The sequence below is a fragment of the Ctenopharyngodon idella genome, chromosome 20 (assembly GCF_019924925.1).
Source record: "Ctenopharyngodon idella isolate HZGC_01 chromosome 20, HZGC01, whole genome shotgun sequence".
Lineage (NCBI taxonomy): Eukaryota > Metazoa > Chordata > Actinopteri > Cypriniformes > Xenocyprididae > Ctenopharyngodon > Ctenopharyngodon idella.
This window is the reverse complement of record NC_067239.1, coordinates 1,148,190-1,161,853: the sequence shown is the minus strand read 5'-3', so window position 1 is coordinate 1,161,853 and position 13,664 is coordinate 1,148,190. Positions and strand designations below refer to the sequence as shown.

The 13,664-nt window shown below is 35.9% G+C and overlaps 1 protein-coding gene and 1 long non-coding RNA gene across 6 annotated transcripts in view; one reads left to right on the top strand and one right to left on the bottom strand.

Moving 5' to 3' along the window:
• The window catches only part of LOC127502210 (NACHT, LRR and PYD domains-containing protein 12-like), a 113,056-nt gene that overhangs the window by 29,251 nt on the left and 70,141 nt on the right, over positions 1-13,664 (bottom strand). For 2 of the 5 annotated variants that reach the window (XM_051874912.1, XM_051874917.1), the window contains 3 exons: positions 11,232-11,402; positions 11,106-11,152; positions 1,255-4,423 (listed from right to left, as the gene is read on the bottom strand). The exons of the other annotated variants lie outside the window; for them this stretch is intronic. In XM_051874912.1, coding sequence (XP_051730872.1) covers positions 3,888-4,423; positions 11,106-11,152; positions 11,232-11,402 — 754 coding nt within the window. In that variant the 3' untranslated portion in view covers positions 1,255-3,887. Of the gene's footprint in view, positions 1-1,254; positions 4,424-11,105; positions 11,153-11,231; positions 11,403-13,664 lie in introns of those variants that run through there. 5 annotated transcript variants of the gene reach the window in all.
• Positions 1-13,664, top strand: part of LOC127502252 (uncharacterized) — a 265,865-nt gene that overhangs the window by 245,544 nt on the left and 6,657 nt on the right. The gene's annotated exons all lie outside the window — the stretch shown is intronic.

Genomic DNA, 13,664 nt, shown 5'->3' with positions numbered 1-13,664 from the left:
TACGAGAACATTATGAATCTGTCTAAAGTGGAGTGTGGTGGAGTGTTTTTCTGTTGTATTTCAGCAGGTATAATTGTGTCTGTAATAAAGAGATTAAGCTGATGACCTTAAATTAGTTAGGCCTACCTAATGGTATAATAAAGAATAATAATTGACTTTTATTTACATACAGAGTGAATATATCAGCACTAGACAGACTTTTTATTTGATAAATAGTGATTTTTTTTGTTCATTGTCATGAGTAAAAATAGAAACACTTTTCATGCATTACTTTGCCTGACACAGCACCTAAATGTACAAGAATAAAGTTCAACATAAGCCTTTACTATTTAAATACCAATAAAGTGGGTTTATATATTTTTTTATCAGTTTTATTTTGATAAACATTACACAATATAACATTAAAATGACATGAAAAGATTTTTAATAATAATAAAAGGCAGGAATTTGTGAGCATCAGCTGAGCTGAATGTGTCAGAATAAACAGGAAACACACGTGATCGTTGTCTTCGGTGGATCCGGACAATTGTGAAACGTTCACCTGCAGCGAACAAGAAAACAATGAATCTGTTAAGAGCTTCTTCTAACCCTGACATTATCGACACACTGTCCAGCATATCAACGAAAGCTCTGATAGCATTGAGAAGTTGATGAGTGGCAATACTGAGAGGATTGATGAGCGGAGCAAGAACATTGATGTTGCTTTTCTGAAATGAAAGAGACGGAGAACAAGATGTGTAAGATGGAGGGTCTTTGGAAAAGCAAGTTAAAATGCTTGAACAGCGAATGGATGAGATTGAATCTTACCGCAGACGGTGGAAGATTGTTTGGTGTTTCAGAGGATAAGGATGAAAATGTGCTTCTGCAGCCCATCAAGATCTGCTAAGCTGTTTTCATGAAGGATCAGAGCGTCTCTCGGGAATGATTGATATCACACATCGACTGGACAAGAAGAGCTCGGCTGATTCCCATCCACGACACATTATTCTTCAGTTTACATCGCCAATGATGAGAAATGAAATGTGGAAGCAGGCGAAGACTTCTGCCTGTGTCCAAGATAATGGATTTCTTTTCATGAAGACTTCTCTAAAGCTGATGGAGAGAGACACTCCAAGACACGGGATGCTGGGAAACGGCTTTCTTCACGGGAGCTGCAGCATTTATTCAAGGAGAAGGAGAAATCAAGATATGAATCTGTTTGGTCTTAATCTCCTTTTCTCTGCACAGATGATGGTTCTCAAGTTTTTCTTCAGACTCCAGACCCTTCAGTAATGTTTTATTTAAGTTGAGTTTTGCTCGAGCTGCTGGTAGAAGCTCATAGAGTTTGTAACATGAACTCTTCACAGAACTCTTAAAGAGACTTTCTGTTGTTGTTGTTGTAAGTGATGAGGCTCGACAAATGACATACTTTGTTCTTGTTTATATACTGAACACTAATCTGTTCTGGACTATTTGTTTTGTGTCTTTATCACTTGTTTTACTTAATACCAGGGGGTTGAGAGGCGTTGTTAAAAAAAAAGAAAAGAAAAAAAAGCTTTATTTTTCATTTATACTTCAATGAGCTCATTGTTTCTGCCTAATATTAATACATTATTTTACCTAAATGTGTGATTTGCTGAAATACATTACTTGGACACAGTCACCTCTGATAACAGATCACTCTAAACTGTAATGTAGACACATGCATTTTCTTTAAAGCTGCTTTGAAACGATATGTATTTTGAAAACCACTATACAAATAAATGTGAATTGATCTGAATGAGATCTACAAACGTAAAGCAGAAGGGCCTTTGTCAGATCCAGAGTTAAGTGGTTGGAAAAAGGTAACTAAATCCCTCATATTTCTTCAATCTTGAAAGACAGTGTGGTAAACATAACACAATTCACCAGCTGAACATGAATGTTCTTGTCACTGATGATTATCAAGCTCTCTCTCACTTTTCTCATCACTTTTATTCTCATCTTTATAAATACTTCCTTTCTGGATTCCCTAAAACATGTAAATTCAATTAGTGCAACAGAAATAGACTGCTGTGATCCAGATTTACTCTTAGAAGAAGAAGCTGATGCTATAAAACATCTCAACAAGTCACTATGGCAACGATGGCATTGCAGCAGAATTCTATAAACTTTTTTCTTCTTGACAAAAGGTGTTTGATGAACAGAAAGTGTTTCAGGTTCCTCATGAAAGTATGTGACAGACCTCACAGCTACAGACAGACAGCAGTTCATGTGGAGCAGCTGTTTGTTTGAAGGAAGAAACATATACAGCAAGCTAAACGCACTAGAGGATCAAGAAAATGTAAAAAGACTGTTTACTCATGACTTTTTAATTTTAAAAAGCAATCACAACCACACACCGACGCATTGTATAAGTTTAGAGGATGATGGATGGATTATACTTGTGATGATCAATATAATGTTTAATATGATCTTGATTACTGACCACAGAAATCCTATATGATGTGTGCTTGTGCTGTGTTGATCAACATCTCTATACACCAGACAAAATAGATGCTTTTTGAGTATTTGTGTATTTGAGAACAGATGTGTTATAAATAAAATAATGTTTTGGATTGAATGTGAACCGCAAAGTCTGTCACTGGGATTACATGAGCTGAAACTATTTTCATTAGTCTAAAGTCATGTGACTGTGTCTGTATTTGTGTGTTTAAATCCCAAATTTTTAAACAAGGCTTTTCCCCCCAGTCTTGGAAAACCTGAATATATGATGAACCTCATCATTTAAAATTGTGATTTCTAAAATTTATTATTAAATTAATAACTTCTTAAAATACTATGGGCATTTGTATAATTAATATACATAGTTAATGTCAAGCTCTACAGTATTTTATTTTTGATCTAAAATATTTAGAATAAACAGTATTTTTTTAATCCTCATTCTTAATACTTATGAAGTAAATAACAAATGTAGAATGGAGTGTTTATTTACACCAAAAGAGTAAATATCCCACCTTGTCGGCAGAAGCTATTTACTCTGATCCGACCGACCTGGGTTCAAATCCACCTGTATCCGAACTCATTCTTCTCCCTTTTCCCATCGCATATCAGCTCGGAGAGATGCTTACTTTAAATAAAGATAAAATAAAGGGCCTAATTTGTATTTAACAGTGGGAATAAAGTGTTTATCAGGTAGGGTTAGAAATAGATGTAGAGGAGGTAATGATTTATGATTACAGAGATATTTTAGTCAGTCTGAGGCACAGAGATTTGTGTTGCTCCTGTCATATAAAGCTGTTGTGCTCGTGGAGACATAATAAAGGATAAAAGACAATTATTTCAAAAGAAGAGATGCTGATGAAGATTTTCTAGTGATCAAGGCAGCAGATTGAGCTCTGAAGCTCCTGAAAGACTGGATTTACACCGTGATAAACTGTGTTCAGCAGCGATACTGTGAGTGTTTGTACCGTCACCTGATCTGCAGAATTCATTTAGTGAATCGCTGCTAAATCAGAGTGCGTGGAAAAATAAAGCACACTATCAGAAGACGTGATTTATTCTGAGTGAATTCAGCCTGTTTCATTCTGCTGATCTCTCATTACATTCATGATTATTCATACTGTCATCAGTTCACATCAATCATTCATAAACCGATTCATGATTAAATCAATCACAAATGTACTGTTATTACATCTGATGATCAGCTTACAATATAATTATTAAAGCAACCTCATAATATTTATATGGTTTTTTTACCTATACAGATAAATGTCTGATGTAGATTTCTAACTTCTACATAATGATGAAAAAACATTAATTAAAAATGAATTAATAAAACTGTAACTATGTGAGATTTGATGACTCTGTGTGCATGTGGATGTTAGAGGATTTACAAATGTGTGTGTGTGTGTGTGTGTGTGTGTATGTTATTTAATCTGACACAGAGACACTGAAGAATCGTAATAAAGCCTAAATCCAGCATAGAGGGGTTCAGTGAATGTGGTGATGAATGTGTGTAAGTGTGTGAGTGTGTGTGTGTCAGAGACGCTGTAGAAGGACAGAGTGCCGGCCGACACGTCCACATACACTCCTGCTCTCTTAGAGGATAAACGGACGGCAGATATAACAGTCCTGTTCTTATTGTGACAGACAGTGAATCTTTTATCAGAGCAGTTCAGACTCCAGGATTTGTCATTTAATCCAAACATACAGTCATGCCTTTCTCCTTTCCTGCTGATTCCTTTATATGTCACTGATATAACAGCACGTTTGCTCCATTCAGCCTCCCAGTAACAGCGTCCAGTCAGTCTCTCTCCACACAGAACCTGAGGATACTCATCAAATCTCTCTGGATGATCAGGATACGGCTGATTCTCTTTCACACGCATCACCTTCCTGTTCTCCTCAGACAGAATGAGACAAGTGTCTGCTGTGATTGGATCCAGTGTGAGATCACAGGCCCCTGAACACAAGAAGAGGGAAACATCTATAACAGGGGTATTAAATTAAAGGTCCAAGAGGTCCAGATGGTTTTCCACAAAATGCAGTGTGATCCCTGATCAAGATTTGAACGGCCCTCTTGCACCTTAATAAACAAAAAAATACACCACAAGACCATCATATCTCACAGTCAGTGCCAGAAATTTCCTCAACAAATTCTGTGCAATGCATTGATTATTTTCATTTTTACTATTGCGAAGTGAGAGGAATGAAGAGCGCTCCTCTTTTGTGTGTGCAGATGAGCTGTTACTGCTGGAAAAGAGATTTTCTCTTTTGGTTCATTTCGCGGAAAGTCAACTCATAGTGGAGTGGTAGAGCATTGGGCAGCAGTACATTTATAGGCTATAATTTAACGTATAAGTGCATATGTTCCAGCAATAGCCTTAAATCGTCCCTTTGTAAATTAATTAAGGACCTGTTGATCACTTTTTATTAAAATGTAGCCTACTAAATGTGAGAACATTAGGCTATTAATTCGTTCTTATTATTTGAAAAACAAAGAAACGAAAAAATAGGCTAAAAGGTAGCCAAAATTAAACTACAGTCCAATTAAAATGCAGCGACGAAATATCCCAATAAAACATGCGGTTTATTTTTTTCCCCGCATGTCAGCACGGTACTCTTTAAATTGGCCTAAACATTTTCAACACAGGCCTACATAAAGTCGTGGGACAGTTAAACTTATTAATTATTGCAGGTTTGAATAGAGAGATCATTGTTTGCAATGTAAAATTAAGACAATGCAGTAACCTCATTAAAGATGTTAATAATATGAACACGCTTTGGTCCATAATTCAGAACGAATTACAGCAAAAATTTCAGTTAAGTTCTATTAAAAATAACAATTTTATGTTGTGTTAGGTTTTCCCCATAAAACAAACTGTTATTAGCAAAAAAAAAAAAAAAAATCTGCTGTTTTCCACAAGATGCAGCGCAATCCCTGATTAAGATTTGAACGGCCCTCTTGCACTTTATCACACACAGTTTCTGCCAATCTCATGTTAATCTTGAGTACCTATAGAGTAGTATAGCATCCTTCATATCACCGAAAAGTCTTTAGTTTTATCATATTTATAAAAGATACATACGCTGTACCGAGTCTTTCCGAAAACCAAGCCAAGCTCCTGGAGGCGTGCCGTGGGGAAGCTAAAGAGTGACGAGCATGTGCAGCTTTTTGCGTAGCGATCGTCTGCAAGCTATCAATGGTCAGCTAAACAAATGTATTTAAACACACACAATACACCATCGCATTATAACTTTTGAATCACTATAATGAATATAGCGTATAGTGAATGATGAATAATGAATTTATGAATTCACTACATTCGTGTTGTTTACATTATATGCACTTACGTGCTGACTGCCAACAAAACAGACATTTGAAGCAGTTTTACCACCTGTGGTTCTCATGATGGGGATCATTACTGCTGCGACCGCTCCATCTTTTAGTTTCAAACTATCTGTAAATCCAGTGTCGAACTGGGCTTTGTCAGAATGCATGAAATAGCATTAATTATCATTAATACTTTATTATAAACACTTGTTAGGCACTGTATTTCAACTTTTCAAATATTTTCTTCGTTTTTATTAAATATAAATGCCTTTCCAATCTGATTTGTGATAGGAAAAGGGAGAAGAGTGAGCTTGGCAAAAGGCAGATTCAAACCCGCGTCGACAGCGTCGAAAGCTACATTCATGTGCCATTGGCCCTACAGCCTTCGCCACTACAGACGTGAAACAGAATGCATCTATTTAGTATTTAACTGAAAACATTCTATGGCTAAATTGCAACGATCACACATTAAATTGGACACCTGTTGGTATTTTAAGCATTAAATGAGGTAAAATCCCTGTTTTGAGTTGACACATGACAACTTAGCATAAAAAGATATAAGTTCACTCTCCTTTTCTTCGCTCCACTGCTGCTGAGAGGCCGCCATCTTATTTGAATTTTTTCTGAAATCTCCAAGCCAGTCACGTGATCGGCTGCTAGCATTCTGATTGGAGGATCTCAAAAAATTACCCACGACCGATCTAAAGTATCCAGATATAAATGTGTTGCTCATTCTCAATGGGAAAGTGCCCAAGCAACATTTTTCCGGCAACATTGCTCAAAAAGTTGCCCCGTGTATCATCACCTTTAGAGCTAACTCAAATTAAGTCAACATCCCTTTCCTCCAAGTCTCTTCTGCCTCCTCCCTCTAAATACCTTATAAAGGGTTCTCATGTTTTAGCATGTAAGGAACTGTTGTTGAGACTTGGTCAAACAGAGCTCATGTCTTCAAACACCAAACTCAATTAAAACTCATCTGGTCCAATAGGTTGATTAGTGATTTCAGAGATGACACTTAAAATCTTACACAAAAAGTCTTGAAGACTAGGACATAATGCATAACTGTGAAGCAGGGTCGCGTCAGCCGTCTTGCATTTGTCACATTTTGGGGAGACACCTAGAAATATTCTGGATAGTTTTGTTTTAGAGTAGTGTAATCTATGCAAGATTTTGAACTGAATGAGACAATGTCTGGAGTTTATAGAACACCTGTTAATTTCTTCCAGGCTATCTGCCCATAACTCATTAGAAATCTCTGACCCCAATTCTTCCTCCCATAAACTTTTGACTGAAGATATAGCAGGTAATTGGGTGGCCTGGAGGGTGTTGTAAATGCAGGAAATCATTTTCCCTTTACCAAAATTCCCTTTAATAAAATAACCTAACCCTAACCTAACCCTATCTAATAGTAGTTTTCAGGTACAGAAAATGAATAAAGTAATCAAATATAAAATAACACTGCATATTATCTTCAGTGTATAAATTAAATACAGATTAATCATTAGTTACAAAAGCTATTCAGTCAAGAGCAGTGAGTAATTTCTTTGTCATTTGTTGTTTGATTAACATTAAAAACACAGACAGCATATAGGAATATGGTAACACTTTAGTATAGGGAACACATATTCACTATTAACTACGACTTTTCTCTCAATAAACTCCTAATTTCCTGCTTATTAATAGTTAGTAAGTTAGTTGTTAAGTTTAGGTATTGGGTAGGATTAAGAATGTAGAATAAGGTCATGCAGAATAAGGCATTAATATTTGCTTATTAATTACTAATAAGCAGCTAATATTCTAGTAATATGCATGCTAATAAGCAACTAGTTAAAATACCCTAAAATAAAGTGTTACCAGGAATATTAGGCATCTTTCCCTTTAAGACATAATGCAGGATCCAGTACATATACTGTTACACATGCGTTGTCTTTCTCGACTGATACGTTCATTTAAGACATAACCAACTATGTTTGCTAGGATACTCGCCAAAATGGGCATGTTGAGATAATTTTTTGTGAATTTGTCTGTTCAAGTACAAGACTTGAAAGAGAACTCAATATTTGCAAGCTGTCTGAGATAAGCGTATGCGCGCTTCGGATGAGCACACACAAATTTTCTCACAGCACGCAAGTTCTCTTTCGCGTCTTGCTCTTGAATGTTTAAATTATCAAGGCTTAAATGAGTTTAGTTTAAACACAGATAGCAATGTGTGCTGTTCAGCGCTTGCGCTCTATCAACACTCGGGTGAGGACGGTGTAAATGACTGCTCATATTGAGCATACGGCACTTGCAGTGAACCAAGTTTACAAAGAGTGACTGTTTTGTTCACACTTTTTGATCATCGCTGTTGTAACATATTGGGAAGCCAGAATGCATATCCATCAACTGAAATATACATTATCCAAACTCTGTCTGTCTGTTTTACATGTTGCTATTTTCAACAAACCATTTTATAGATGCGTCGTCATTCGAGATGAACCGCGGTTAAAGTGCATGCCGAACCGTAAGTGGAGAATGGTATGGTTTGATTTTTTTACAGACAACCGTTGCACCCCAAGTCACTAGATGAGTGTGAGTGTGTGTGTGTGTGTGTGTGTGTGTGTGTGTACAGGTTTGGCTTACAGTGAAATATTATAATAACTGACTAGTGAGGACATTTTCTTGGTCCGCACAAGTAAAAAGTAGGGCTGTCAAGTGATTATTTTTGAATCTAATTAATTAATTAATTTTGAATCTAATTAATTACATGATATGGCGATTAATTAATCTAGTTAATCACAAATTAATCAAATAAAATTTGGCAGAAAAATTACTCCCAAAAGATAATTTAAAGTCGTTATTGTGTAAAGCATGAAACGAACATTACAAAAAGTAGCTTCAGCAAGAAATATTTTATTTGATTTAAAATAGAATTTATTTCACTTATGGACCATAAATGTGACTGAATTTTCATTTTTGGGTGAACTATACCTTTAATGGTTTTTTTTTTAATTGCAATGGAATTATGAAGTCAATTTTTAAAGAAATTATACTCTAAAAAAATAACTAAAACTGTCAGTAGGTGGCAGTAAATGTCTGAATGATTAAATCATTGAGTCATTCATTCATTCATTCGAATTTCTGATTCATTCAGGAGTGAAGTAAATGGTTCTTTTTATGAATGATCCATTGAATCATTAGGCTTGTTGGACTTGAAGTGGAGCTGCACCGACCAATCGGTGTATGACATCAAAGTACCGTGAGAGCAATTAGAGAGCAGACGGATCCATATGTTTTTGAATCGCTCACGCGGTACTTTGATGTCATACACCGATCGGTCGGTGCAGCGCTGCTTCAAATCCAACAAGCCTAATGGTTCACTCAATTCGTTCACAATGTGGATTCAGAAATGAAATGCCACTGTGTGTTGCTTGGAGATTAACTGTTCTGCTTTGTCTTTTCAATGGCAAAATTGAGCAAAACAGACAATATTGTGTTTAAAATAACACAATATTATCGCATTTACACTCATGCTATTCTGGACAGAAAAACTGCACTCATTGGATATTGCACTTGTTGTTTGTCTGATTTATCTATTCTTGATGTAAATATGAGACAAAGACTCAAACAGGGGGCTTTTTTGCCCCATATCTTGAATTTTAGAGTCATTCTAAATACATTCTATAGGCTCCATCAGGCAGTGAGTTGTTGCCCTGCATTGCAACTGTATTAAATGTCAGATGACCTACATAGGTCAAGTGTGTTAATAGTTTTAACATGTTATTTTTCACCGTAATTAATTAATCTAATTAACGCGTTAAATCGACTGCCCTAGTAAAAAGGCTTATAAATCGGCCAAAACATGTTTTTATTTAAATCTATTATGTTGCACATGTTTCTGTGAAGAGTAGGTTTAAGGGTAGGGCTTGGGTTAGGCCATAGAAAATATCATTAACCTGATATAAAATCAATGGAAGTTTATGCAGTGTCCTCACTAATTTAGTAAAACAAACGTGTGTGTGAGAGAGAGTGTGTGTGTGCTGTAACTAGGGCCGCATGATATTGGAAAAAAAAACCTGACATTGTGATATTTTGTTTTTCAGCGATATATGTTGCGATATGAAAAAAAAAATCACCAGATGACTTGAATAGCTCTATTTGGAAATTACAAATTTCAGGATGATTTGGGTGATTTTGTAGGTGAGTAAACACGCATTGAAAATAATGAACAAATTACAAGCATAGATAAATATAATAGAACAAAGATACAAATGAAATTAATAGTGCTTTACACCGTGTCTACACCGGATGCGAGCGGCACATCAAAAGATAATAGAACCCATTATAATCAGTGATATTGTCTACACTGGATGCGGCACGACGCAACACAACAAATTCCCGACAGTAAACGTATTCCCTGTTCTATTTCTGACGTAGTCCAAGTGCTTTGCAACAGTCGGTTTGTCGCGTTCAATGTAGACAGCTTTTAGCTGTTGCAGCGCGATGTGACGTGAAAAAGACGCGTCTGGTGTAGACACGGTGTTGCTTTATATTTTCCAGGGAAGTCTAACAGTATTCAGGTACAGAAATTGAATAATCAAATGTAAAATAACACTGCATACTCTCACTGTATAAATTAAACAATTAATCTGTGTTAAAACTACAAAAAGGATTTTTCTCTTTGTCTTTTGTTGTTTGATTAACATTCATGGCACAGAAAGCAGCAGGGGCTGCTGTCACTTTAAGACTGAATGCGCGGCGCAGATACATAATACTGTTACACATCCGGTTTTCTTTCTCAATTGTTTCATTCACCTAAGCCATAATCAGTCGTGTTTATAAAGATAGTCAGTCTTTTACATGCATTTTGACCTTTTTTTTTTTCAGGCACAAATAGGCACAAATAGACACGGATCAGAACGGCATTCGGTGTTCACGTGCCTGTGCGCACATAAACAGCCACATGTTCAGAATTTAGTTCTCTTTTGCATCTTTGTGCACTCAGATGGTTTAAAATCTCTTGAATGTTTAAACTGACAGGACCTAAAACACGTTCAAATGACAAAACTTTCATTGTATGATGGTATTGATGCATCCGGATTCTTTTATTCTATTTATTTGTAATTCTGTTTTTTGTGTTTCTGTTGTATTTTTCTCCCCACTCTCTTCCATGTAGATTGTGAGATTTCTCTGAAGCTACTTATAAAGACTTATGGGATTACCAACTCATTTATAGGTAATTTTTTTTACTTTTATTTTTGTCATCTGGGCTCTCCTAAAACACTCTGGCTGACATTATAGTGCGTGTGTGTGTGTGTGTGTGTAGACCTACACTTTCGTAGTCCTGCTGTGATCCTGATCTCTTCTCCATGATCCACACTATAAACACACAAATACACATTCATGTAGATATGAATCATGCACACATTCACTATGTCAGTATCAGTGTTTGACACACTTGAGTATCTGCAGTGAGCAGTTTGGATCCTTCAGTTTGTCCATCAGCTTGACTCCTGAATCTCCTGGGTGATTGTAGCTCAGATCCAGCTCTCTCAGGTGTGAGGGGTTTGAACTCAGAGCTGAAGACACAAAACCACAGCCTTCCTCTGTCACCATACAGCCAGACAACCTACAGATGGATCAAAACAGACTCATCATCAACAAAACACACATCAACACTTAACAGTTGAGTGAATATCATTCATAGTGTGAATTTATACAAGAGTTCTCTTTATATGTCTCACTCAAACAAAAAACATTTTCCTATTTCTATATTAACCACATCAAAACATTTACGTTGGTTTGATTTATTCAGTTATATGTCAGAAATACTTAGCTGCATTTCCACTGTCAGGCCAGTGCGAGTGAGGGCTATAAACGGGCAAGCCGAGGCTAATTGCCTCCAACTGCGAGCTCTGAGAACATTATCAAGCGGCATAAACTGGTATTTATCATTATTTCACATAGAAGAAAGACATATTAAATCGTATCTGCTCCCTTTTTACTTGTGATCACATGGCAACTTTAAACAGCTCCATTAAGGGTTTTAGCCCAAAAGATAACACATTTATAAAGATATTGATAAATTCTCATATGTTCACACCTCATTTCTTTGCAGAGAATGATATTTTCTATTAATTTTCCACTAAGAGTTTTGAGTGCTCTCTCTTGTCTCACTGCTGTCACACTATAGTGGGGCAGAAATGTCATCAAAATTATAAAAAAACACCCATTTAATGAGTTCCTGTTTTTTATATTTATAACATAAACATATGATATAGTAGTTATCACACAAGCAAGAGTGCTGTTTTCCGAACATCTGCACACTGCAAACATGACATTGATTTTATTCAACAATTTATTAAACAAGTCACTGAGTAACTTTCATAGACACAATCTGTTTTTGCTCCATCAAAAAAAATAGAACAAACAGCAGAACCGCTGCATCTCCGAGCAACACAGTGTTTATTTCTCAAAGAATCAGCGTATTTGAACAAATCAGATGACTAAATGATTCACTTAGGCAACCGATTCATAAATACAGTCATTTGCTAAGTTCGGTTAAATGAAGGGTTCCTTGACCTCTTTGGCAGCTAACTCCAAACTTGTTTTCAAATTTTAATATAATTATTCTCATTTCTTGCAGATCATGTCAAGTTCACACAGGCATTGAATACATTGAGGGGGGGGGGGGGGGGGGGGGGGGGGGGGGGATTTGAAGATTTGAAGATCAAGGTAAATTGTATTTAATTTGTCTTCCGGGAAACATGAAAGTATCTTCTGTTGCTTCCAAAGGGCAATACTAAATGAAAAAAATTGATATTCAAGTGAAATAAGAAAAATTTGGACCCCTTCATCCTGTTCAAAAGTTTTCACCCCCCGACTCTTAATGCATCGTGTTTGTGTGAAAAGATGGATCTCAAAATCATTCAGTCACTGTTGTAAAGGGTTCAAATATGCAAAAGATGGTGGAAAACTGAAGAATCTGCAGAACATGGAGGATTTTTCTGAAGAACAGAGCTCAGTTTAACTGCTCAGAATAAACAAGAGACTCATGAACAACCATCACACAACAAACAAACAGTCGTAGATCATCCAGGTAACCACACACTGTATTAAGAATCAAGGGTTCACAAACTTTTGAACTGGGTCATTTTAATAAATTCAGCTATTTTTTTGTCTTATGAATTATATGTAAACATCTTTTATGTAAAATATCTTACTCAGGACAGTACTAAATAAAAAATAACATGCATTTTGTATGATCTCTCTTATTTTGTTAAAATTTTGCACATTTTCACAGATTCTGCAAGTGGTTTACATACTTTTTCTTGCCACTGTATATATATATATAATTTTTTTTTTTTTTTTTTGCTTTATTTCACCAAATGAAAATAGATCCAAACAAAACAACAGCACAACTGTTTTGCATTTCTAAGCAACAGTGGTGTTTGGGTGAGCCAATGATTCAATAAACCTCTCAAAAAGACTTTGTGAATGTATCAGCCGTTTGAACAAATTGTTGAATGAATGACTCAATCATCAATTTTCCACCATTGGGCTAAACGGTTCTAAGAACAGTAAGGACTGGTTACAGTTATATTAACACTTGCTGGCAAAGCGTGTTATTTGAGCGAAGTAAACAAAAGAAAAAAAATCTGAGGCCATAAAACGGTTTCTATTTACTAGGGCTGTCGATTTAAAGTGTTAATTGGATTAATTAATTACTGTGAAAAATAACATGATAAAATTATTAACACATTTAATGCACTTGCCCCGCCTACGTAGGTCATCTGACATTTCATACAGTTGATTGATGACGGATATGATGCAGGGCAACAAATCACTGCGTGATTTAGCCTATAGAATGTAGTTTTTGACTCATATTTAA